This window comes from Piliocolobus tephrosceles, chromosome 3, assembly GCF_002776525.5.
Source record: "Piliocolobus tephrosceles isolate RC106 chromosome 3, ASM277652v3, whole genome shotgun sequence".
In the NCBI taxonomy this organism is placed as follows: domain Eukaryota; kingdom Metazoa; phylum Chordata; class Mammalia; order Primates; family Cercopithecidae; genus Piliocolobus; species Piliocolobus tephrosceles.
In genome coordinates, this window is record NC_045436.1 from 98,335,836 (window position 1) to 98,362,778 (window position 26,943).

General features: G+C 36.3%; 1 protein-coding gene across 1 annotated transcript in view; it reads left to right on the top strand.

Annotated features, from left to right (window-relative positions):
• The window catches only part of METTL14 (methyltransferase like 14), a 26,245-nt gene extending 2,759 nt beyond the window's left edge, over positions 1–23,486 (top strand). The window contains exons 3-11 of the mRNA XM_023220036.1: positions 1,385–1,472; positions 3,582–3,662; positions 4,027–4,114; positions 6,477–6,567; positions 9,118–9,259; positions 12,483–12,575; positions 15,840–15,956; positions 17,497–17,707; positions 21,921–23,486. Coding sequence (XP_023075804.1) covers positions 1,385–1,472; positions 3,582–3,662; positions 4,027–4,114; positions 6,477–6,567; positions 9,118–9,259; positions 12,483–12,575; positions 15,840–15,956; positions 17,497–17,707; positions 21,921–22,225 — 1,216 coding nt within the window. The 3' untranslated portion in view covers positions 22,226–23,486. The remainder of the gene's footprint in view (positions 1–1,384; positions 1,473–3,581; positions 3,663–4,026; positions 4,115–6,476; positions 6,568–9,117; positions 9,260–12,482; positions 12,576–15,839; positions 15,957–17,496; positions 17,708–21,920) is intronic.
• Positions 23,487–26,943: the final 3,457 nt, after the last annotated feature.

The following is a 26,943-nucleotide window of genomic DNA, read 5'->3' on the forward strand; positions in this document are numbered from 1 at the left end:
TTTTTTTTTTTTTTTTTTTTTTTTTTTTTTTTTTTTTTTTTTTTGTGAGACAGGGTTTCACTCTATTACCTAGGCTTGATAGGTTGGAGTGCAGTAGCGTGATCATGGCTCTCTGCAGCCTTGACTTCCTGGGCTCAAGTGGTACACCTGCCTTGGCTTCCCAACGTGCTGAGATTACAGGTATGAGCCACTGTGCCGAGGCAGGTGGATCATTTGAGCCCAGGAAGTCAGGAGTTCGAGGCCAGTCTGGTTAACATGGTGAAACCCCATCTCTACTAAAAATACAAAAATTAGCCGAACGTGGTGGCGGGTGCCTGTAATCCCAGCTAGTCGGGAGGTTGAGGCAGGAGAATTGCTTGAAACCAGGAGGTGGAGGCTGTAGTGTGCTAAACCAAGATTGTGCCACTGCACTCCAGCCTGGGAGATAAGAGTGAGACTCCGTCTCAAAAAGAAAAAAAAACTGTGAAAGGATTACTGTTTTAATAAACAGATACCCCTAGGTAGGTATACAGTGCATTGAGAAATGCATCAAAATAATGATTTTAGACACAATGGTTTTTATTGTCAGTTCATTAATTATGAAATATTTATTTTCTGAGGTTAGTAAGTTCCCATTTGTAAAGTACTTAGAAAATGGAATGTTAGACTAAAAATTAGCATATATACTCTAAATAAGTATATTTAAAAGTTTTTTTTTTTTTTTTTGGAGACGTAGTCTCTCTCTGTCACCAGGCTTGAGTGCAGTGATGCAATCTTGGCTTACTGCAGCCTCTGCCTCCAGGGTTGAAGTGATTCTCCTGCCTCAGCCTCCCAAGTAGCTGGGACTACAGGTGCGTGCCACCACTTCCAGCTAATTTTTGTATTTTTAGTAAACATGGGATTTCATCATGTTGGCCAGGCTGGTTTCGATCTCTTGACTTTGTGATCCGCCTGTCTCGGCCTCCCAAAGTGCTGGGATTGCAGACATGAGCCACCATGCCCAGCCTAGAAATTTTTATAAAAGGAAATATACTTTACCCTAAAAGTGGTATTTATTTGATAGTTCAGAAAGCATTTCAAAATTTTTTCGTTATTCTAGTTTTCAATTTGGACATCTGTTTTGCTCAAAACAGATTAAAATAATACATACTATATAAGTTTCTTTTCCATATATCACTTACAGCAGCTTATTTTCTCATTTGGTTGCTTTCTCATGAAAATGAAGCACAGAATTATCATCAAGTTATTTGACATTTTGGATGACTTATAAACTGGGTAAATAGATACTCTTTAATCAGGAAAAATTTGTCTTGTTCTTTTTTATAATCTGTTTATTATTATTATTAATAGATACTTTTATGCATCTTGTATATGTTTGTGAGTAATATTTCTATTTATTTTTCAGGGCTTCCTATGATACTTCTGCTCCAAATACGAAACGTAAGTATCTGGATGAAGGAGAGACAGATGAAGACAAAATGGAAGAATATAAGGCAAGTAGAGAGTGAAATAAGTTTATGGTCAAAGAGAACATAAATTCAAATGATAGATTCATATTTAGGAAAACCAATTTGATGAAAAGCCTCATTTTAATATGTGCTCAAATAATTATCAGTGGTGTATGTTATCACCGTTTACAGTAAGACCATTGCATCAGTTTTCTTATCTTTTTCTTTTTCTTTTTTTTTTTTTTCTTTTGAGACGAAGTCTTGCTCTGTCGCCAGGCTGGAGTGCAATCGCACAATCTTGGCTCACTGCAACCTCCGCCTCCTGGGTTCTAAGGGATTATTCTGCCTCAGCCTCCTAAGTACCTGGGACTACAGGTGTGCACCACCATGCTCAGCTATTTTTTGTTATTTTTAGTAGAGATGGGGTTTCACATGTTGGCCAGCATGGTCTCGATCTCTTGACCTCATGATCCACCCACCTTGGCCTCCCAAAGTGCTGGGATTACAGGTGTGAACCACTATGCCTGGCCAATTTTCTTTTCTTAATGCAAGAGTTGTATGGATTAAATTAGATTATGTATATGAAGCACTTAGCATAATGTCTGGTAAGAACTAGGTTTTAGCATAATGTCTGGTAAGAACTAGGTAATTTTATATATATATATATATATATATTTTTTTTTTTTTTTTTGAGATGGAGTCTCACTCTTGTTGCCCAGGCTGGAGTGAAGTGGCATGATCTCAGCCCATTGCAACCTCCGCCTCCTGGTTTCAAGCTATTCTTCTGCCTCAGCCTCCCGGGTAGCTGGGACTACAGGCACGCACCACCACACCTGGCTAATTTTTGTATTTTTAGTAGAGATGGGGTTTTACCATATTGACCAGGCTTGTCTCGAACTCCTGACCTCATGATCCACCTGCCTTGACTTCCCAAAGTGCTGGGATTGTAGGCATGAGCTATAGTGCCTAATCAGCACTAGGCAATAATATTCTTAAAGACAACTGAGGATATAAGTGTATCATAAACTTTGGGCCCGGTGTGGTGCCTCACGCTTGTAATCCAAGCACTTTGGGAGGCCAAGACGTGCAGATCACGTAAGGTTAGGAGTTCAAGACCCTCCTGGCTAATGTGATGAAACCCTGTCTCTACTAAAAATACAAAAAGTCAGCTGGGCATGGTGGCCCATGCCTGTAATCCCAGCTACTCAGGTAGCTGAGGCAGGAGAATTGCTTGAACCTGGGAGGCAGAGGTTGCAGTGAGCCGAGACCATCCCACTGCACTCCAGCCTGGGCAACAGAGTGACTCTGTCTCAAAAAAAAAGAAAAAAAAAACCACAAAACTTTGGGTAATTGATTGGATCAGATTTTGAGACGCTGCAGTAGTCTTTTTTTGAGGAGTTGTTATTCCATGTTAACAATATTGGGTAATACAATCAAGATATTTTTAGGATTTATGGCCTAGACTACATTGTAGAAATATTTCTGAAAGAGCCTCAAGGAAAACCCAACTTCTAACTTGTAGTTGCAATATTTAGTTGAAATAGTTGAAAGTATTATAGTCCAAAAAACTTACTTCTGTTTTTTTCAAGTTAATTGTATATAATAGAGATAAGAATGTATGGTTTCAATAAAATCTCTAGAAAGTTCAGTGAAATAATACCTAATTTCGCGAATAATGTCTTATATGTTGCAGTTCTGATAATACGTAACTTAAATGCTTGTGATTATTTTAGGTGGAACCATATGCAGTTGCTGATATTCTAACCTTTTTGACCTATAAGCATAGCAGTTTCATATGGTTTAATCTAATGGAAATAAAATTGCAACATTGGTGGTCATATCTTTCATGACTCAAACTAGACTCTAACGTTTATAGTATTGTATATGAGATAAATAGTTTTAGACAAATCAATCAACAAAATAGTAGTTATAGTAATTATTATTTATGATAGGAAATTTTTTAATGAAAATAATCAACTAGCTAGATCTAATGATGGGAAAGCAAAGACTTCAATGTTTGACTTCAGTGCTAATTTAAAACATTTATTAAATCTTAAGGAAATAAAGTATTTATGTTGAGTTTTAATCAAGATGTGATAATTAGAGAAATAGCCCCTATTTGTAAAACATTTACTTAATCTTATGTTTTTCAAGGATGAACTAGAAATGCAACAGGAGGAAGAAAATTTGCCATATGAAGAAGAGATTTACAAAGATTCTAGTACTTTTCTTAAGGTAAAATAAATAATTTTCAAATTTTGTAACTCATCACATTTAAGCTCTATACCTGAAAAGATTTTAAATACCTATTTGTCTTCAAGATATTTTTCAATTATTGAAGGATCATTGTTATGAAATAAAGATTATTTAAAATTACTCATGAAATAGTCTTCTGATATTTGGCTAGTGTGAGATAAAGGTATATTAATATCAGTAGCTACTGAAAAGTAATAATTTTAGTCATATTTTCAAATATTACTAATTTTTAAATCTATCAATTGACTGCATTTTGTATGACCTTGTAATAGAAAACAAAGTAGAGATAATTTATCTGCCATTACAGTGCATGTTACAAATTTAATTTTGTTTTTTAATTTAGGGGACACAGAGCTTAAATCCCCATAATGATTACTGTCAACATTTTGTAGACACTGGACATAGACCTCAGAATTTCATCAGGGATGTAGGTATGTCAGATTTGTTTGGAATACGCTATTGCTGACTCTCAATTACATGCATGTAATTTATCCACTTTGTGAATATTTCTAACAAAATTATTTTTCCCAGCTTGACATCTTTTTTTTGTTCTCAGTGCTCCTGATATACCTTCTTTTTCTTTTCTTTTTCTTTCTTTCTTTTTTTTTCTTTTTTTGAGACAGAGCCTTGCTCTGTTGCCCAGGCTGGAGTGCAGTAGGGAGATCTTGGCTCACTGTAACCTCTGCCTCCCGGATTCAAGCGATTCTCCTGCCTCAGCCTCCCGAGTAACTGGGATTACAGGTACCTGCCACCGCACCTGGATAATTTTTATATTTTTAGTAGAGACAAGGTTTCACCATGTTGGCCAGGTTGGTCTCTAAACACCTGACCTTAGGTGATCTGCCTGCCTCGGCCTCCCAAAGTGCTGAGATTACAGGCGTAAGCCATTGCGCCGGCCCGGTATACCTTCTTTTTCTGTCAATCAATATTACTATTTTTTTGTTTGTTTCTTTTTGGCTCCAGTTTGGTACTATGCCTATTCTTGCGTTTTAGACAGATTTATTGAGATAATACTTATATACTGTACAATTCACTCACTTAAAGAGTATAATTCAGTGTTTTTCTTTAATGTATCCACAGGGTTGTGCAACTGTTACCACAATCTATATTAGAACATTTGCATCTCCCCTAAGGAAGCCCTGTACCCATTAGCAGTCAGTCCCCATTTCCTCTCTCTCCTCTACCCCTTCTCAGCCTTAGGTATCTACTGATCTACTTTATATTTCTATACATTTACCTATTTTGGACATTTCATGTAAATGAAATTATACAATGTGTGGTGGTTTGTCACTGGCTTCTTTCACTTAGCCTGTTTTTAAGGGTCATTGATGTTGAAGCATGTGCCTGTAGTTCATGTTTTTAAATTGCCAAGTAATATGCCATTATATATGTTTACCTTTCTAACAACTACTCAAGTGTTTTTCCAAGCAGCTGCACCATTTTACATTTTTTACTAACAATGTATGATGGTTCCAGTTTCCTCACATCTTGGGCACTTACTATTATCTGTTTTTTATGGTAGCCATCCTAGTAAGTGTGAAGTGGTATTTTATTGTAGTTTTGATTTGCATTTGCCTAGTGACTAATGATACTGAGCATCTTTTTATATGCTTATTGGCCATTTAAATATCTTTTTTAGAGAGATATCCTAATACTTTATGTATTTTTAAATTGTTTCACTGTCTTTTTACTGTTGAATAACAACAGTCTTATATATTCTCTTTGTGTGTGGGTGTGGGTGTGTACTTTTTACATATTCTGAGTACAAGTCTCTTACCTGATGAATAATTTGCACATATTTTCTCGCATTCTGTGGGTCACTTTCTTGATAGTATATTTTGTAGCACAAACATTCTATTTTTGATATAATCAAATTTAGTTTTTCCTTTGTTACTTGGAAGCAACATTACTCTTGAAGTAGAGAAACCAATTTTAATGTTTTTGTAAGCAAAATGTAGATGTAGCATAAATATTTGTGGTTAAATTGTATAACCAGATTTAGAGATAAACTGCTCTGCTCTTAGGATACCTGCCTCCCGAAGGCAAAGAAAACATACTTAGAAAGCTATTACAGATTGAGGAAAAGTTGTGCCTTCTGTTTTGTAGATGATTAGAAGCTGACTCTGCTGTCTTGAAACTTGACTATAATAAAATCTTCAAATTCATTTTATTTGAAATGTGATCTGCAACCACTGATTGAGGAAGCTTTATAAACTCTTTCTCTTTTTTTCTTTGATGTTAAAGTTACTAATATTTGTATTTTTGGTTTTTAAATTAGGAAGTTCATATAATTTATGTTGTTATAAATATGCTTCCCGTTTGGGAAGAAACACTTACTGTCTTTGCTTTGAATAACTATCAAAGAAATTAAGTACAAATCTTAATCAGGTTCTTTAGGAGAAGGTTTTTTTGGTTTTTTTGTTTTGTTTTGTTTTTTTTAGCTAAGAGGAAGGGGGGAAAATCACACAAGAAAGGTAGTTTTTTTGTTTTGTTTTTTTTCCCCTGAATGTTAAACTGGATGCTAGGGGTGATTGTTTAACTTAATAAATATGTGATTGAGTGGCTTATTGACTTGGACTGGGTTTTAGAACATCTGGATTTTTACTTGCATGTCATTAGTTATGAAATCTGCATACATATTATTTAAAATTATTAGAAATTAAGCTTTCTTAAAAGATATGAGTCAAGTGGTATATGTATTCTTTTGTTTTCTTGAAAGGGCTCATAACTTTTGAATTACTGATACTAACTTCAGTTGAGTTGAATTTAGAATTTACTATTTTTTCTGTTCAGGTTTAGCTGACAGATTTGAAGAATATCCTAAACTGAGGGAGCTCATCAGGCTAAAGGATGAGTTAATAGCTAAATCTAACACTCCTCCTATGTAAGTGTTTTTATTCAATTACTGTTTATTCGCAACTCAGGCTTAAAATAGCAATTTGTTTATCCTGTAACTTTTTTCTTTTTCCTAAATTCAACACTCACGTTAACATGCTTTATTACTCTGTTTCTTCTCTCTGCTTTTTTGTCTTTTAAAGACTGGGTCTCATTATGTTGTCCAGGCTTGTGTCCATCTCCTGGGCTCAAGCAATCCTCCCACCTCGGCTGGACTACAGGCATTTCACTCCTGGCTCTATTTTTCTTTTTTGAGATGGATTCTCGCTCTGTTGCCCAGACTGCGGTGTGGAGAGCAGTCGCGTCATCTCAGCTCACTGTAACCTCCGCCTCCTGGGTTCAAGCGATTCTCATGCCTCAGCATTCTGAAGAGCTGGGATTACAGGCATGTACCACCATGCCTGGCTAATTTTTGGCACACACCACCATGCCTGGCTAATTTTTGTATTTTTAGTAGAGACGGGGTTTCACCATGTTGCCCAGGCTGGTCTCAAACTCCTGACCTCGGGTGATTTGCCCCCCTCAGCCTCAAAGTGCTGGAATTACAGGCGTGAGCCACCTCACCGAGCCCTATTTCTTCATTATAGCAAAAATGTTGATTTGAAACTCTGGTGCTGACTTCACAGTGGGCTCTCAGTTTTTTTTTTTTCAGCTTTTCAGATAATTTGCTTAAAGTGCTTCTAAATATTTTTTCTTCTTAAAAGTCATCCAAGCCAGGCACGGTGGCTCACGCCTCTAATCCCAGCACTTTGGGAGGCTGAGGCAGGTGGATCATCTGAGGTCAGGAGTTTGAGACCAGCCTGGCCAACATGCTGAAACTTCATCTCTACTAAAAATGCAAAAATTAGCCGGGCATGGTGGCACATGCCTGTAATCCCAGCTACTCAGGAGGCTGAGGCAGGAGAATCATTTGAACCTGGGAGGCAGAGGTTGCAGTGAGCTGAGATCGCTTGATTGCACTTTAGCCTGGATGACAGAATAAGACTCCATATTCTTGATAACTTACTTAAAATGCCTTTAAATGATATCTTGTCAAGTAATTTGTTTGTTAAAGAAAGCGTAGAAAGTGTAGATTCAGGAAAAGAAGAAAACAAATACTAATAACAGCTTAGCATTCTGAGATACTATTCTTAACAATTTGGAATATGATAATTCATTTTAACCTTGCTAAACAGAATAATATTTTCCTCAGAAATGTATATGAGATCTTTAAAATTGGAGGATTTAGTTAGCTTTAAATGTTTTGTACATTTAACGATATGATGAAATGTGTTTTGGGCCAGGTGCGGTGGCTCACACCTGTAATCCCAGCACTTTGGGAGGCCGAGGTGGGTGGATCACGAGAGCAAGAGATTGAGACGGTGCTGGCCAACATAGTGAAACCCTGTCTCTACTAAAAATATGAAAGTTAGCTGGGTGTGGTAGCACATGCCTGTAGGGAGGCAGAGCTTGCAGTGAGCCGAGATTGTGCCACTGCACTCCAGCCTGGTGACACAGTGAGACACTTTCTCAAAAAAAAAAAAAAGTATTCTGTAAGTCATAAGAAGCACTACAGAATGTCTTAGTATGTGGAGAGGAAGTCTAAGTATACTCTAATATTCGTCGTATTTTAAAATACACCTTTACTTGCTTGCTTATTTATTTATTTATTTACATAGAGACAGGGTCTCACTGTGTTGCCTAGGCTGGTCTCAAATTTCTGGGGTCAATTGATCCTCCCACCTTGGCCTCCCAAAATGTTGGTATTATAGGCATGAGTCACCATGCGTGGCCTAAAATATACCTTTAATGAGATGTTCAGGTGGGAAGATCACTTGAGCCCAGGAGTTTGAGGTTGTAGTACTCTATGATCAGGCCTGTGAATAGCCACTGCATTCATCCTGAGCAATATAGTGAGACCTTGTCTTAAAAAAAAAAAAACCATGAAAACCCATTTACATTTAAAGCATTTTAAATTTAAATTTAGAATATTTTCATGCTTTGTGAAAATATCTTTTCAGTAAAGGCCAGTACTAACTTATATTAGGTAGCATGAAAAGACTTAATAGAAACATTTTTACTAATGAAAAAACTAATAAAAGAAAATTATATGAAAACTGTGTTTTAGGAGGAAGCATGTAAAGCTTACAGAGAAATGGATTTTCTAACTAAACAATTGAGAATAAAACAATATGACATTAGAAAATTCAGATGAGAATGGAAAGGGGTTCAGAGACACATCTGAGTATGGATTTTTAATATTGAGAGAAGAATATATTCTGGGTGTACATGGGGAATAATAGGAATTTTACTATGTAGTTTAATTCATGACTTAAGAAAGATCACTGGTAGATGGTTTAAGTCTATACTGAAGAAAAAAAGACTCTCAATAAAAAGGCCTTTAATAATTAACTTACTGATTACTTTGTAAATAGTGTTTAGTAATAATGTTTAGTGATATCTAAGACATTTCTTTCATTACCATCTGTTAAGGTACTTGAAAATCTTATTTAAAAAGCTTTTTTTAAAAAATCTCATTTTTTATGCTTTAATCAAATAGGTACTTACAAGCCGATATAGAAGCCTTTGACATCAGAGAACTAACACCCAAATTTGATGTGATTCTTCTGGAACCCCCTTTAGAAGAATATTACAGAGAAACTGGCATCACTGCTAATGAAAAGTGCTGGACTTGGGATGACGTATGATGAAACTTTCTACGTTGTAATGAATTATTTATTTTCAAATGAATATGTTTATTTGGTCAGAAAATGAGATAATAAATGTCATCCCTACTTTTGTAGGGATTATAAATATAGATTTATAGTGTACATTATAGCTGAAGGTCCAAGGTATATTGACCAATATTACATTATCTTTAATTTGATTCTTCTTCTCGAGGCAGAAATTGAACATTGAGCAGATAATAAGCAAATAGGCTGTAGAAGACTTACAATTTTGGTCTTAGAGCCCTTGGCTATATAGCTAGAAAAGTTTAAAAACAGAATGACTCATAATTCATTCTGCATTTGATTAGTTTCAGTAAACATCAGAGTTTGTTTATATATATAAAAACATGATTTCTACTCTTTAAACCATTTACAGTGTAGTAAAGTATGGATAAATAGCCTTTATGGACACATAATCACAATTTTGTTGATTAAATAATAGAGTCTTGCATAAGATGACATGAGAACAACTGACCAAGCCTGGGTAGATGGGACATGTGAACACAGAGGAGGTGACACCTGAACAATAGAAATAGATTAGTTAGAATTAGTCAAGAAAGATGTGGGACGGGGCTTACAAGCACAAGGAACAACAAGAACAGAAGGGATGGAGGCAAATGACTATCTGGTTGTGGGGTGAAGGTCCAGTATGTAGGTTGGTATTGTTGGAACACAGATTGGGACTATCTTGAGGTGATGTGTCAGAAGTTTGGACTTTTATTCTGAAGACATTAATACGTCTTTAACCAGTTTAGTAAAAAGGTCAGATTGGTGTTTGGAAGCTGGGATAGAGTCTGGGAAAGAATTCTGGAAAAATGGCTGGGCGTGGTGGCTCATGCCTGTAATCCCAGCACTTTGGGAGGCGAGGCGGGTGGATCACGAGGTCTGGAGTTTGAGAGCAGCCTGATCAACATGGTGAAACCCCATCTCTACTAAAAATATAAAAATTAGCCGGGCGTGGTGGCATGCACCTGTTGTCCCAGCTACTTGGGAGGCTGAGGCAGGAGAATCACTTGAACCTGGGAGGCAAAGGTTACAGTGAGTCGAGATTGCGCCATTGTGCTCCAGCCTGGGCGACAGAGCAAGACTCCATCTCAAAAAACAAGAAGAATTCTGGAAAAAGGAGAGCAATTAGAAGACTCCTTCTTAGAGTAATGTAATGCTGAGATGAAGCGACCCTGAATTAGGGTAAGAGTAGGCATGGAAAGAAGGTGATAACTTCAGTAATGTTTAGGAGGTAGATTTGGTAAGATTGAGTGATTGGGATGAGGGAAAGAGTTAAGGATAATTCATGGTCTCTATCTTGGGATAGGTGGGTTGAATTATCACCAACTGAGAGTGAGTTTCAGAAGACAAGGGGATTAGAAAGGTTAAATAATATTGAATAAGTTGATTTCTAGGTATATGTGAGACATTCAAATAGAAGAGGTCATAGGAATAGAATATGAAACTCTTTAAGGACAGGCAGATCTGGTTTCAAAATACATATTATAGAGGATTATCACATAAAATCCATGCAAATAGATGAGTTTATCCTGGGATTGTGTCTCAGTATAAAAATGTGGACTGACAGTAAAACCTGGGAAAACATTTACAATTAAATACTACGTATAAAATAAATTTAAAAACGAGTTATTTAGTGATGAATGAAGAGAACCAGGAGAGTATGAATGTAATGGAAACCAAAGGAACAGTGAGTTTCAAGGAGAGTGTAACTAGGAGCGTCCTGCACTTCTAGAAAAGATGTGGGGCAAGGAAGGGGCTGAAACTGGAAGACATGTTTCTTAGAAAACAGATGGGAATCCTTGCATGTCCCTTTCTGAGTTAATGGTAGTTACTACTCTTAATCATATCTATTTTTCCAAGATTTACCTCTAACTCTTCCTCTTCCTTGAAGCTTTTCCTATTAGCTTTAATACTCCTAGCACTTTTATTTACATTTGTATGTCTCCTATAATGTAAAAGTTTTTCCCCTTCCCTGTTTAAAGTGTTACTTGTATTTATTGTTGAAAAATCAGAAAAGTGCACAGAATGTAGTATTTCTACGTCTTTCTAAGACGTAAGATTAAAGACTTAATGCTCTTGATATTTATTGCAGATAAGTTTTCCAGATAGGTATAAATTTACATTCCTTTTAGTAGTGTTTAAGAATGTCTAGTTAACCATATCCTCATTAAAGTTGAATATTAATATTAAAAACCATTTTTTGTCAGTTTAATCAAAAGAAAAAATTTAAGCAATCTGATTATGTCCTTTATTAATAATTAGGCAGAACTTTGTTTTCTCTAACCAATCCATGAGGTTTCCGCAGTGAGGTACAAAGGCTTCAATTACATATAATAAACTAATACAGTTTTTAAAATAAAGAAATTCTATTTTATATGCAGATTCTTGATTTCAGTTTAATTTCACTGTACTTCAGCTCTGGCTGGCATATTGAAAAATTTTGTCTGGCCCCAGAGCCCTAAGCTCTTTAACTTTTATGAGATATTATCCTAAAGAAAGTGCCAGTAGTTAACGTAATAACAAAATGTAAATAAGAAAAGTGTTTGGGTTTCACAGGTATTCTTTTTCATGTTAGAGGGGTCAGTAGTGGTCATTGTGTTTTACTTAAGAACACAAACATTTAATCAAAGTACCAACACTTAACTTTTAGAATTAGTGTCAAAAGAGAATAATTTTTTTTTTTTTTTTTAGCATTTCAGACTTTAAGTAGTAATTGTAAGAAAATATGTATATTGATTTATTGAGAAGTTCTTCTGTAGATACTGGATATCACAGTCCTCCCGAAACATTTATTGCTATATTTTATTTTAATTTTGTCCCTAACTTTGGGCTCAGTTAAGTGCTTCATTCTTTTTCAGTAAATGATAAAACATTGCTGGAGAATCTCTCTCAAGCTCCATCTTAAAATATTCCATAATTCTATAGCTTTTGTTTCCTATAAGCTCTTTCCATATAAAAGCAAGTGTATATATGTATATATGAGCACACGTGTGTATGTTGTTTGTATATAAAGTAACAAAACAATAGAACAAGTAATTTTAAGGATAATGTTTATTTTCTATTATAGTTCCTAATGGAAACTAATACACTTAAAGAACACATCTATCCTAATCTTAATTGTTGTTCTTTTGGATTTAGGATGAATGGGAAACAAAATACTTTTATGCAATATTGTTTTGATTTCTTACAGATTATGAAGTTAGAAATTGATGAGATTGCAGCACCTCGATCATTTATTTTTCTCTGGTGTGGTTCTGGGGAGGGGCTGGACCTTGGAAGAGTGGTAAGATGGTGCTTTTATAAAGTGGATTTTTAAATTAATAAGAAAAAAATACAACAGTGTGTTGCGTAGGATGTTTGAAAGTGGATGTTATTTTTTCCTTTGTTTCTTAAATAATTCTAAAATACTGAGAAAAAAAATTTCCAGAAAAGAACGTAAGAAAGGCAATACTTGTAAGTTAGTTAACCAGCACTAGGGATAAATGTGTAGCTCTTTCAAAAGACGCTTCATTACAAGTACAGGAAGAGAACAGCTTAAAGATTTGAAACTCCAAATTATACCTCAAAAATGAGCTGCTTGGTGTCATTTACAATTCTTTATGAGTAGCTAAAAAGTATTCTATGAGTAGCTGAAAGTATTCAGGAGCATTGGCGCCTGAAATCCAAATGGAAGTCAAATAAAATTGGAAAAGTAACACAGCATATGGAAGACATGAATGAATGAGAAAGAAGTTATAATACCTGAACTTATTTTAAGTATCTAATATTTAATTGTATTTCAGAGCTTTATTTATTTATTTATTTTTGTATTGGAGGTTTTTTTTTTCTTTTTTGAGACAAGGTACTAACTCTATTGCCCAGGCTAGAGTGCAGTGGCACAGTCGTGGCTTACTGCAGCCTCGACCTCCTGGACTCAAGCAGTTTTCCCACCTCAGCCTCCTAATAGCTGGGACCACAGGCACAACACTACCCCTGGCTAATTTTTTTTAGTATTTGCAGAGATTAGGTCTTTTTATGTTGCCCAGGCTGGCCTCAAACTCCTAGGCTCAAGGGATCCTCCCACCTCAGCCTCCCAAAGTGTTGGGATTACAGGCATGAGCCACCATTCCTGGGCCTCATTGGCCCTGGCCAAAAGGAACAAAATAATATATATGCTGTTCTAAACAGGAATAACAATATTATGACTAGGTATCAGGAGTCTTAATTTTGCTCTCAATTTGTCTGCTATGCAACAGTAAGACTTTGGGCAAAAACATACTCTTGAGGGTCTCAGTTTTGTCACATTTTATTGGTTGACACTTTTAATTTTTATGACATATTACTTACTATACACCAAACTATCTCATTTAATCATTCCAGTTTGGGGAGGTATCCATTTGACAGTTGAAAAATTTAAGTAGGATTATATGAGATAACAAGTATGATTATATGGAAATAAGACTGTGCCCAAATTCTGAAATTCTACAATTACTTTATATTCTTTATATAAATAGTAAGGCTGTTGGGTAACATCACTGCTTCTATTATTTATTAACTCCAAGGTAGACTATAACTGTATTTCAGTTGAATATCTCCATTTTTTTGGTGGTGGCTCTTCAAGATGCTGTAGAAAAGTAAGAGCGAAACATATGTTTTTATAGGTATATTAGTATTTACTTTAACTTTAATATCTGACTTTGATCTTTCTCATTCCCCAAATTAGATTGAAAATTATTAGGAGATTTTTATTTTTTATTTTTTTCCTTTTGAGACAGAGCCTTGCTTTGTTGCCCATGCTGGAGTGCAGTGGTGCTATCTTGGCTCACTGTAAAACCCTGCCTCCCAGTTGAAACAATTCTCCTGCTTCAGCCTCCTGAGTAGCCATCCAGGAGGTTTTTATCTTATTTGCTTATGCAGCAGTTTATCATACTGGTGAGAGTTTGGTGAAAAATGATTTAAGATTTAAAAAAATAATTCAGCATGAGAAATACTCATGAGCTTTTGATAAATTAGTGGATTAGGGCATGTAGAATTTAGGTCATAGTGATGTTAATGACACCTGGTGCAAAATAAATATTTAGTAACAGGAACACATATTGATCTTGATTTTGGAGATTTTAAAATAAAACTCTGCTGGATGCAGTGGCTCATATCTGTCATCCCAGCACTTTGAGAGACAGAGGCGGGCAGATCACTTGAGGCCAGGAGTTCAAGACCAGCCTGGCCAGCATGGTGAAACCCCATCTCTACTAAAAATACAAAAATTAGTGTGGCATGGTGGCACATGCTTGTGGTCCCAGCCACATGGGAAGCTGAGGCATGAGAATTGCTTGAACCTGGGAGGCGGAGGTTGTAGTGAGTGAAGATTACACCACTGAACTCCAGCCTAGGTGAGACTCTGTCTCTAAATAAATAAATTAATTAATAAAATAAAATAAAATTCTAAGTTTCATTTTGATTGTTATCTTATATTACCCAATAAGCATTCCTGAAAAGTGTATGTTTTATACTCTACTATATCTTTTTGTTGTTGTTGTTCAGGGGGACCTCCCAACAGGATTTCCTGTGGCGGAAAGGAAGCTTGTTGGAAAGTTTTTGTTTTTTTTTTAAATTATACTTTAAGTTCTGGGATACATGTGCAGAACATGCAGGTTCATTATGTAGGTATACACGTGCCATGGTGGTTTGCTGCACCCATCAACCTGTAATCTACATTAGATATTTCTCCTAATGCTATCCCTCCCCTAGTCCCCAACCCCCCTCTACTATATCTTTATATGTACTTGATCATCATACCAGCAATACTGTACTTATTTATTTATTTTTCCCTCCTTTACTCTTAAGTTGATGGGGATAGGGACTGTGTCTTATTCATGTTTTTATTCCCAGCAGCTACGCAGCACTAGCATATGGTAGACTTTCAGATGTCACTGTGAGCAATCATTTAGCTGGTATTTGTTTTATGTTAATGTATAACAGCTTCTAGGTCATTAAGGTTCACATCTCTATTTTCTAGATTATGTAGAGATGAAAGTACCATTTTACCCAACAAACAGATACATGTAGCAATTTTAAGTTTGAACATTTTTACAGTTGTATTAAATACAGAAATAAGGTTTTATAAGACTCTCATTTGAAGTTAGCATTTAGAAAATTTTCAACGGTGTATAACTTTGTCAGAGAATAGAATATTGAGGTGGTGGGAGTCAAATTGTGTTTTGGATTATTTTGTGATTACAGAAGGTCTGAGTGCTTACAGTTTAAAACCCCGTGTCCATTGATGACAATAGAATGTAGAATTGGGAGATGATGTAATCCTTTCTATGTTTTGATATTTAACTATATATGTGACGTTGTATCCAAAAGATATATGTATTCCGTATTATGGCTATATATTTAAAAACTGGCATTTCTTTTTATATTCTACACTGAAACAAAATTACCTTGAAACCTTGGAATATAGTGTCTGAAGCCTCTAGAAAGTTTTTTTTTAATGCTAGTTGGTTATTGTAAGTATTGTTTATTTCTTTAAGTTAAGGGTTTCTGTTTAAAATTCTTTTGTTTCTAGTGTTTACGAAAATGGGGTTACAGAAGATGTGAAGATATTTGTTGGATTAAAACCAATAAAAACAATCCTGGGAAGACTAAGACTTTAGATCCAAAGGCTGTCTTTCAGAGAACAAAGGTATTACCTTTACTGATTTGTTTTTTTTTAATTTTCATGGCTTTCTCTCAAGCTTTTCCAAATCACTATATACTGTTTAATTAACTTTAGTAAAAAGGTCCTTTTCTTAGACTTGTAAAGATAGCATTGAGCATTACAGGAATACATCCAAATTAGTTTTAAAACGTTTTATTCATTATCTTAGATCAACCCCACCATGCTAAAAAGGGGAGTATATATTCCTCTATGTCCTAAATGCCATATTTCTATTAGATAAAGGCTTTTGATCACACTGACCCGCAAAATTTTTCTAGGTTCAGAAAGAAGAGAGAGCCGCAAAACTCTAGCTGGCCAGCTTAGAGACGTATTTCTGTCTTCTTTCCTTCTTTTTCCTTTACAAGAACCCCTGAGAACTTCTGTTTCTTGTGACTCTGCCTTGCTAGTATCAGGTTTTAACAGTTTTCGTTCTTTACTTTTTAGGGAGCCACTGGTGGGAGGGTCTTTCTTATTAAGTCTTTTTTGGACTGGAATCATGCCTAGATAATGAAGCCTCTGTAAAAATCCCAAGACAGAGGTTGGAGAGCTTCTGGGTTGGTGAACCTGTGGAGTTTCTGGGACTGTGGTCCACTTGGAAAGGGCACAACAGCTCCATGCCCTATGCACCATACTTTTCATTATGTATCTCTTCCATCTGGTTGTTTTGAGTTGTATCCTTTTATAATAAATAGATCACAGTAAGTAAAGAGCTTTCTTGAATTCCTTGAGTTGTTCTAGCAAATGATCTAACTCGAGGAAGAGGTCATGGGAACCTCTGTTTTATAGCCAGTTGGTCAGAAGCACAGGTGACAGTCTGGACTTGTGATTAGTATCTGAAGGTGGGGCAATCATGTGGTTCTCAGCCCTTGACCTGTGGGGTCTGCACTAACTAACAGATAGTGTCAGAATTGAATTGAATGTGTTAATGAAGAAATGAAGAATTGCTTGGTATGGGAAAAATCCACACATCTGGGATCAGAAATGAAGTATTCTGAAAATATTGAGTGTTGTAAGTGAGAGTGTAGAAAAGAGTTTTTCTATTTACATGGCAGTCTTTCCTCATCCAGAGATCCATGTTTTCCTGTTGTTTTGTTGCCCATAGAACTGTATCTCACCAGAAATGGTGGCTCACTTCTGTAATCCCTGCGCTTTGGGAGGCCGAGGTAGGTAGTTCACCTGAGCCCAGGAATTTGAGACCAGCCTGAGCAACATGACGAGACCCTGTCTTTACAAAAAATTTAAAAATTAGCCAGGTGTGGTGGCATGTTCCTGTGGTCCCAGCTACTTGGGAGGCTGAGGCAGGGGGATCACTTGAGCCCAGGAGATCAAGGCTGCAGTGAGCTGAGATCGTGCCACTGTACTCCAGCCTGGGTGACAGAGTGAGACCCAGTCTCAAAAAAAAGAGAAACTGTATCCCAAAGATTTGGAGAAATGAGGATTGTTTTAGAATTGAGGACATCAATGTAAAAGGTTTTGGAATGACTGTTGATTAAAAGAGATTAATTGGTCTGCTCTTGTTATTTAGGAACACTGCCTCATGGGGATCAAAGGAACTGTGAAGCGTAGCACAGATGGGGACTTCATTCATGCTAATGTTGACATTGATTTAATTATCACAGAAGAACCTGAAATTGGCAATATAGAAAAACCTGTAGAAATTTTTCATATAATTGAGCATTTTTGTCTTGGTAGAAGACGCCTTCATCTATTTGGAAGAGATAGTACAATTCGACCAGGTAGGACCTCAGTTAAAACAACAACAACTTCATAATTCTTTGGGTTGCGCATGTCAAGAAATAGGACACGGTGCTATGTAAAATAAAGTTCTTATGCATTTGATTCCTTTTCTTGCTGTACTTCAAATATGAACAGTTTCAGGTCCACAGCAAAATTGAGAGGAAGGCACAGAGACTTTCCATATACCGTCTGCCCCCACACATGCATAACCTTTCCAATTATCAATATCTCCCACCAGAGTGGTACATTTGTTACAAATGATGAACCTACATTGACACGTCATAATCACTCAAAGTCCACGGTTTACATTAGGATTCACTCTTGGTGTAGTAATTCTGTGAGTTTGGACAAATGTATAATGACATCTATCCACCATTATAGGATCATACTCAATAGTTTCACTGTCCTAAAAATCCTCCATGCTCCACTTATTCATCCCTACCCACAACCCTTGACAACCACTTATCTTTTTACTGTCTCCATAATTTGACTTTGTCAGAATGTTATATAGTTGGAATTGTATAGTATGTAGCTTTTTTAGATTGGCTTCTTTCATTTGGTAATTGGCATTTAAGATTTCTGTATTCCTTTTCATGGTTTGATAGGTCATTTCTTTTTAGTGCCGAATAATATTCCATTGGATGTACAAAGGTTTATGTATCCATTTACCTACTGAAGGACATCTTCCAAGTTTTGGCAGTTATGAATAAGCTACAGTGGAAATCTGTGTACAGGTTTTTGTGTGGTCATAAGTTTTCGGCTCCTTTGGGTAAATGCCAGGGAGCACAAATGCTGGATTGTATGGTAAGAATATGTTTAATTTTGTAAGAAACTGCCATGACTGTCTTCTGAAGTGTATGTACCATTTTGCATTTCCACCGGCAGTGAGAGTTCCTGTTGCTCCGCATCCTCACCAGCATTTGGTGTTGTCAGTGTTCAGGATTTTGGCAATTTTAGTGCATGTGTAGTGGTATCACGTTGTTTTAATTTGCATTTTTCTGATGGCGTATGATGTAGAACATCTTTTCATACGCTTATTTGCTATCTGTATGCCTTTTTTGGTGAGATGTCTTTTAAGGTCTTTGGCCCGTTTTTTATTTGGCTGTTTGTTTTCTTATTGTTGACGTTTAAGAGTTACTTGTATATTTTGGAGAATAGTACTTTATCAGATTTGTTTTTTGCAAATATTTTCTCCTATTCAGTGACTGTCTTCTCATTGCCTTGTTGCATGTTTATTTTTATTTAATTAATTTCTGCTTTTTAATTTTCTTTCTACTTTCTTTGGATTTGCTTGCTGTCTTTCTATCTGAAGTATTTTTAGATTGATATTCAGGTTAGGGGTAAGGTTTAATTTTGTACTTGTAAACTACTAGTATAAAAAGAAAGAAATTGAATAGGCAAGAGTTTCAAGAAAGAAACTCTTGCAAAAATTTAGTATTAGCTACATTAAAATAAGGAAGAACAATCTGATTGATAGAAGTATAGGTGTTTGGGAGTTAGCCATATAAATAATAGTATGTGCAATTGAGAGTCTGTTCAAGAGACCTTAATTTATGGCCAGGCACTCTGGCTTACGCCTGTAATCCCAGCACTTTGGGAGGCTGGGGTGGGCAGATCACTTGAGGTCAGGAGTTTGAGACCAGCCTGGGCAACATGGTGAAATCTTATCTCTACTAAAAATACAAAAATTAGCTGGATGTGGTGGTGTGTGCCTGTAATCTCAGCTACTTGGGAGGCTGAGGCGGAAGAATCGCTTGAACCTGGGAGGCGGAGGTTGCAGTAAGCCGAGATTGTGCCACTGTACCCCGGCCAGGGTGGCAGAGTAAGACTCTGCCTTCAAAAAAAGAAAAAAAAGACCTTAGTTTATTAAGTTGCTCCTCAAATACACTTCTTCCTCAAGGAAATAGCCTAAGGTATTTCACATATACCTTAGGAATACCGTTTACCATTGCGTTAAAATAAAAGTCTACAGATAACTGTGAGTCAAATACACTCCGAAGCCAGACAATTTTTTTTTTTTTTTTTTTTGAGACAAGGTCTCACTCTGTGGTCCAGGCTGGAGTGCAGTGGCACGATCTTGGTTCACTGCAACCCCCGCCTCCTGGGTTCAAGTGATTCAGCCTCCTGAGTAGCTGGGACTACCGGTGTGTGCCACCACGCCTGGCTAATTTTTTTGTATGTTTATTAGAGACGAAGTTTCACCATGTTGGCCAAGCTGGTCTCGAACTCCTGACCCAAGTGATCACCCGCCTCGGCCTTCTAAATGCTGGGATTACAAGTGTGAGCCACCACACCCAAGCCAGACTTATTTTAAACTTTACTCTGTTCTTAGTAATACTTTTCAAATTTCTAGTAAAACACAATATTGCAGTGTAGAATTTGGAAGAGAGGGGAGTCCCTTGGACTTCTACAGCCAGTTTACTCTGCAAAGATTTCTATGTTTTATGTAAGAGACAATATAGCAAGGGAGACAGAGTATTATTTTTATTATATCTTTAAATTTTTATTATATCTTTAAATTTTCTGTTTGTTATTGTTTGTGGTGTTGTGTTCCATAATGCCACAAACGTGCCAAAAAATAAACTAGGAGGCAGCAAATAAAAATCTCATAGATTTAATAGTCAGTGAGAGCCCACAGGTGTGGAAATGTGCTTCTTGATCATGGTATCTGTCAGGTCATACAGAAAAGGCACAGTATAATTGACCTTTTTTTCTTCAACTATTATAAATCTTATTGTATTTGTGCACTGTTAGAAACTAAAAATGTTTTAAAAAACAATGAACTAAGTATTGTACAGAAATGGCTACTGTATTTTAGAATGTGATCCTAGTGAAATATTTTTCATTTTATAGCTTTTTATGATGCATCTGCTTTTCTAAGAAATAACCTAAGGATGATGGGGCAGATATATTATAACCCTAATTTTGCTGATAAATAACCTAATTCTTAGGGATAATTGGACCTGTCCCAAATAATGCTGTGTCTCTTGTAATGCTCCAGAGGCATATTTTCAGGGACCCTTGCAAAGGACGTGTCTATAAGAGTCACCACACCCAAAGAACCCCAAAGCATGGTGTCTGTATTGGGTATTTATAGTTAATTTTGTAGTTCCTTCTATTCTAGAGATTGTTTAATTAATCAGAAAATATCCTTATTAGAAGCAGAGCTGTCTAGCAATATAATTGACAAAATAGCTTTTTACCTACAGAAGTATAATGTGCAGTGGAGATTCTGAGAAAGAAGAAATAATTTTCATTTTATATTTGAAAAAGAAATATATTTGAGTTCGATGTTGAAGGGTGGGATTTTTAACAGGTTGACAGGTTAGAAAAGAAAATAATATGGGCACAAAAATAAGGGTTAGTATAGAAGAAGTTACTATAGTAGTTCACTGTTTTACTTAGAGGTTCATGAAAAGCATTAATGAGAAGTGTTATTGGAAAGTTCATTCAGCCATCATTGTAAAAGATCTTATATTTCATATTTATGAATTTGGGCTTTGTGGAAACAGTTGGAAGGTTTTTGAGCAGAGAAGTGACATGTTTTAAGCTTTGCTTTAGGTTTTCCACTTTTAGAGGGAGGAGAAGCTATAGGTTATAGATCATTACAGTATATATGTATGTCTGTGACACATGTTATATGGTAGGGTATTGACCTTGTTAAAAAAACGGAGGGGGAGGGCGGGGGAGCTTAAATTTGAGTGTGGCAGTAGAAATGGAAAGATAGGAATGAGTAGGAGTAACATGGTAGTGGTTAAATTTCTCAGACCTATCAACTGAGAATATTTTCTAGTTAGCAAGTGTAGAGCAAAAGTTGGCTCCAAGATTTTAATCAGAAAAGCACCATTTACATAAATAGGAAGATTATATATAATTTATTACAGTTTCACTAAACCCAAACTCAGTGTAATGTATAGGATTTTTTTTCTCTAAGTTCTATTCTCACAAAAGATAGGACATGGATGGGGACAATGAAGAGGATATATTACAAAAATTACAGTCTAGAAGGAAAAACAAGATACGTACCTGTGAAGTCTTTAAAACATGACCACAGTTAAGTGCTATTCTGTAAAAGATATCAATATTGGATACTGGATGAATGATGGGGACATCTTTAAGAATGCATTGGGGATTTGAACTAGCTTCTAAAGAATTAATAATAGAAGAGAGAATTGCAAATAAAAAGTATAATCTTTGTTTCCTCCATTGCAGGCTGGCTCACAGTTGGACCAACACTTACAAATAGCAACTACAATGCGGAAACATATGCATCCTATTTCAGTGCTCCTAATTCCTACTTGACTGGTTGTACAGAAGAAATTGAGAGACTTCGACCAAAATCACCTCCTCCCAAATCTAAATCTGACCGAGGAGGTGGAGCTCCCAGAGGTGGAGGAAGAGGTGGAACTTCTGCTGGCCGTGGACGAGAAAGAAATCGATCTAACTTCCGAGGAGAAAGAGGTGGCTTTAGAGGGGGCCGTGGAGGAGCACACAGAGGTGGCTTTCCACCCAGATAATTGTTGAAGACATTGAACCTATTCATTCTCCTCTAACCTTCTTTATTGTAATTAAATTTCAAGTGGGAGACTTAACTTTAGAACTCACTTCCAGCTTGCACTTTGCTTTAATTTCTCTGAGCTGCAGGAATGTCTTAGCCAGCCTCACTTGCAGTTGTTGCAAACACTGTCTAGTTTTTTTTCAGGATGAATGAATAATCCTGCCTTTTGTTATGTGCATGAACAGAATGGAACAATTCAAGTAGCTTCATCTTCAGAGACTGAATTTATTCTGATAGACTTCAACTAATTACAAAGGATTTTGCTAATTTTGGGGAATAAATAATGGAAAAAGATCCAGTCTGTGGTATCATGCTAGTGCTGACAGGAGTTGGTAATGCACATCCTGTCACTGCTGCTATAGCAAATGGGGAGCTGTTTGGGGCCTTGATAGAATAGGGTTGGAACAGATGGTAAGCTTCTGTCAGGGTTTTAACATTTTCTTGATGAAACAATAAAAAGAGGTGAGCTTTTTTCTTCTTTTTTTTTGAGTTTTAAATAAACTCAGATATAATTTGAATACTGAAGAAATTAAGAGACTTTGAACAAAATCACATCTTCTCAAATTTAAATCTGATAGGGGAGGTGGAGATTCCAGGGATGGGTGAAAGAAGAGATGGAACTTAGTAGGCAGACTTTAAAAAAAAAGTTCATCATCGTAATCTCAATTTTGTGGCTACGACTCCTAATCATGCTTCCTAAGAAGCAAAGGAGGACAAATATTCATGTGCTAGATAGCACTCTGGTGTGGACTTGAACTGGGATTGACCTTAAATTTTATATTCCTCAAATAAAAGAGAGGCAACAACAAGGCGCCTCATTATCAGATGCTTGGTTTAAACATTTTGGGACTAAAATACTTGGTGATGAAATGACATACACCTTTAAACTTCTTATGGAGATAGTTTAATGTAAAACCAACTGTAGAAAACCCTCAACTTAAGGATACAGCTTGGAAATTGGAACTGCTATTGCCGTTTATTAAAACCATATGGTGTGATGTTTGTTTTTAAAATTATATAAGACTTTATGCTGTCACTTCTCTTGCTATACTGTAATTCATGTTTTAAATGAATTTGATAATGAAATTATACTATTATTCTTGATGAATACTTTTCTTATTTTTATGATTTTTCTAATGAAACTTTGAACTTTTGAGATTTGAGTCTGTTTTCTATAAGTAGAATTACTGTTGTTACCAACTGAAAAAGGACTGACCTAAAATCAATCTCTTTTTTTTGTCTGTGGTGGATTTTAATGACCATTCTGTGCTCATATTATACCTAAGATAATATTATATTACATCCACCAAAGACTCAGTTTGAAGATAAGGACTGAATGATAGAAGAAATAAGGCTGAGATCCTTAAAAGCCTAGTACTGTCTAGTACAAGATAGCATTTTTTTGCTGAAATTATGGTTTTTGCTGAAATTATGGTATATTTTCAACTTCACTAATTACAAATTATCTAGATAAAAGAACGTAAGACCTAGAATTTATCCCTTTGACAATGAATCTGGTCTTTTTAATAGCAAGATGGAATTGATTCACTAGGTTTTGCTAACTTTCACTTTCAGTAAAGATTGAGGTATTGTTTTTGCAATAGACTATGTATTCATTGAGGAAAGGTTTCCAATGAAACTTCATTACTCTGACCTCTTCTAAATTTTGATCTTTATATTTACATGTCTTACATTCCACAAAATTATGTAGAAATACTGGGCATGGTGGCTCATGCCTGTAATCCCAGCTCTTTGGGAGGCCGATGCAGGTGGATCACTTGAGGTCAGGAGTTTGAGACCAGCTTGACCAACATGGAGAACATGGAGAAACCCCATCTCTACTAAAAATACAAAATGAGCCGGGCATGGTGGTGCACACCTATAATCCCAGGTACTCGGGAGGCTGTGGCAGAAGAATTGCCTGAATCCAGGAGGTAGAGGTTGCAGTGAGCCGAGATTGCGCCACTGCACTCCAGCCTGGACGACAGAGTGAGACTCTGTCTCAAAAAAAAAAATTATGTAGAAATAAATTTTTAGTTGCTTTATGCACTAATTCCTTACTGGGGATAGAAGCTAATTATTGTGAAATAACCCAGTTTAGAAGTTAGAAGATCAGCATGTCTGAGTTTTTACAGAATTATAATTCATGGTATTCCAAACCAGCTGTTGATATTTATTTCCAGTGAGAACGATTTTCCCACTGACCTTCCTCCTTTCAGAGGAGGGGGATTATGAGGCCCAAAGTACTGATTGAGTAGGAATACTTTTTTACTCTTCTTCACTGTGGAGAAATAAGAGGGCAGGTAGTTGATGATGTCAGGTAGAACAGATTTTATGGTGTGGAATACCGTACCCAAACACGACTAAATCAGATTAGACCACAGAATTGTGGTGATGGCAGTCAGAATGTAATATGGTCATCATGAAACAGTACAATGTGAGAGGTCAAGGTGTCAACCTGGGAAATGAGAATCAAGCAGGAGTGTGGCATGGCAACCAGCTCACAGATCCAGAGTTGAGAGGGATCACTACTGCAGCAGCTCTGCCCTGATACTCTGGTAAGTAGTAGAGCCACTTTATGAGCCCTTATTTCCTATCTCCCTTATTCTGAGGCCAGGTCAATGATATGCTATAGTTTCATTTAAGTTAATAGAGTATAAAGGTGGGATACTTGGGAGCTACATTGTGCATCAGTGTGTCACGGCTGACTCCTTTTCATGTCTTTTAAAATACTTTCTACCCATCTTAATTGCTAAATTATCTTTTAGTTACAGCAGCTTATTTTAAAACCTGTACTGTTTTCATCCTGAATTTAGAACATAAGATTTAGCCTTTGAAGTATAGTTTCAGACTTTACTAATTTGTTTAATATAATCCTTATTAACTTGACAAAATGAAAGCCCAGTTGGGGACTTAGTCTAAATAGTAGTCTTTGATCTGAAAGTGTCTCATATTTTGTGATCAATTAAAAACGTAAACCTTTGCTTATGTGAAAGGTCTTTCTTAGAACAATCCTGTAATCTTAGGGTTCATTTGTGACTTTAGCATTATCCTCTCTTTGATGTTTGGTAATAGCGGCTGAACTTTTGCTTGGATCTCATGTATATATAGTCAGTTTTGGGGCTATAAATCTAGGACTTCTCAAAAGATTAGAAGATTTATCCAGCAAACTGAGTCCACTGAAGACTTCATTTCTGGAAATAACCACATTGCTTCTGCTCTCAAGAACTCTATCATTTACTCATATAAGTATTGCTAGCTATAATGCACAGAGAAAAACTATCTCATTTAATCTACATAATTGGGACATCCTTTTCCAGTAAACCCTTTTTCTGCTATTGGACAAAATATTAAAATGATCAGTTTGAGTATATGTTAGAGTTCATGTTTCTGTAACTAAAGGTGCTAATAAACTGAAATCAGATAAGGTAGGTTTTTCCAAAAATACTTCTAAATAATTGAGAACCTAGAAGTCAACAATGTAAAATGCATATGGGACTCTAGTATATTAATAAATCAGAGAAGCAGGCCAATAACTTTTTAATGGGATAATTGTCTTTTTAAGCACATTATTTTCATATTAACGACATGGAAATATTTTCACTCATTTACTTTCATCCATTTATCTGTGCTTTTTCTCACTTTGATGAGTTCTCTCAACTTCTTTCTAAGAAAAGCAGAGCAGAGCAGCATAGAATGCCTTAGTAAATGGCCACTGACTCTTGGTCTCAGGCCATAGCGACTATAGAGAGAAGAGTGGGGCTGGAGACCTCATATCGTGGGTAAAGTGGACATCACTTGTCATCTCCAGTTAATTGTCACCACAGAGAGAAGAGGGTGAGTCTGAGATATTCATGTGGCATTTCCCTACATTTTAGAGGTTGACAAAATAGTTTGTGATGTTTGCTTACATTTGCATTCATAGAACTAAAAAATTTTAAATTAATTTGGCTAGCAAAATTCCACATGCATATTTTATTTTTTATTTTTATTTTTTGAGACAGTCTTGCTCTGTTACCCAGGCTGGAGGGCAGTGGTGAGATCTTGGCTCACTGCAACCTCTGCCTCCAGGGTTGAAACGATTCTCCTGCCTCAGCCTCCTGAGTAGCTGGAATTACAGGTGCCCGCCACCACACCCAGTTAATTTTAGTATTCTTAGTAGAGACAGGGTTTCACCATGTTGGCCAGGCTGGTCTCAAACTCCCTACCTCAAGTGATCCGCCTACCCTGGCCTCCCAAAGTGTCAGGATTATAGGTGTGAGCCTCTGCGACTGGCCAACATCCATATTTAAATTATGCATGCATTATAGCTTTATACTGTGTGACTACATTTACTAAAAAAAAGAGGAAAAAAGGTTACTTGCTTGAGATGGGAAACTATCACCTTTGAAAGCATATTAAGTAGTTCGCTTACTTTGGAACACACAGTAGATTGAAAATGTGAACTAATACTTTAAAATTGCCATATAATGATGTCACTGCAAGCCATTCATCTGTCCAATGGGAGAAAATGTAGAGGTCTAGGCTTGTGTTATCACAAAATACACCTTTTAGATAATCCTATACCTGTACAGATTTTTATAACTGTTGGCTATCATAAGAGAATGGCTGCATCATTAACCTGCCTTTTCTGTGTATGTGTTTATTTTGTTGTTGCTTTTGAAAGCAGTGGACAAA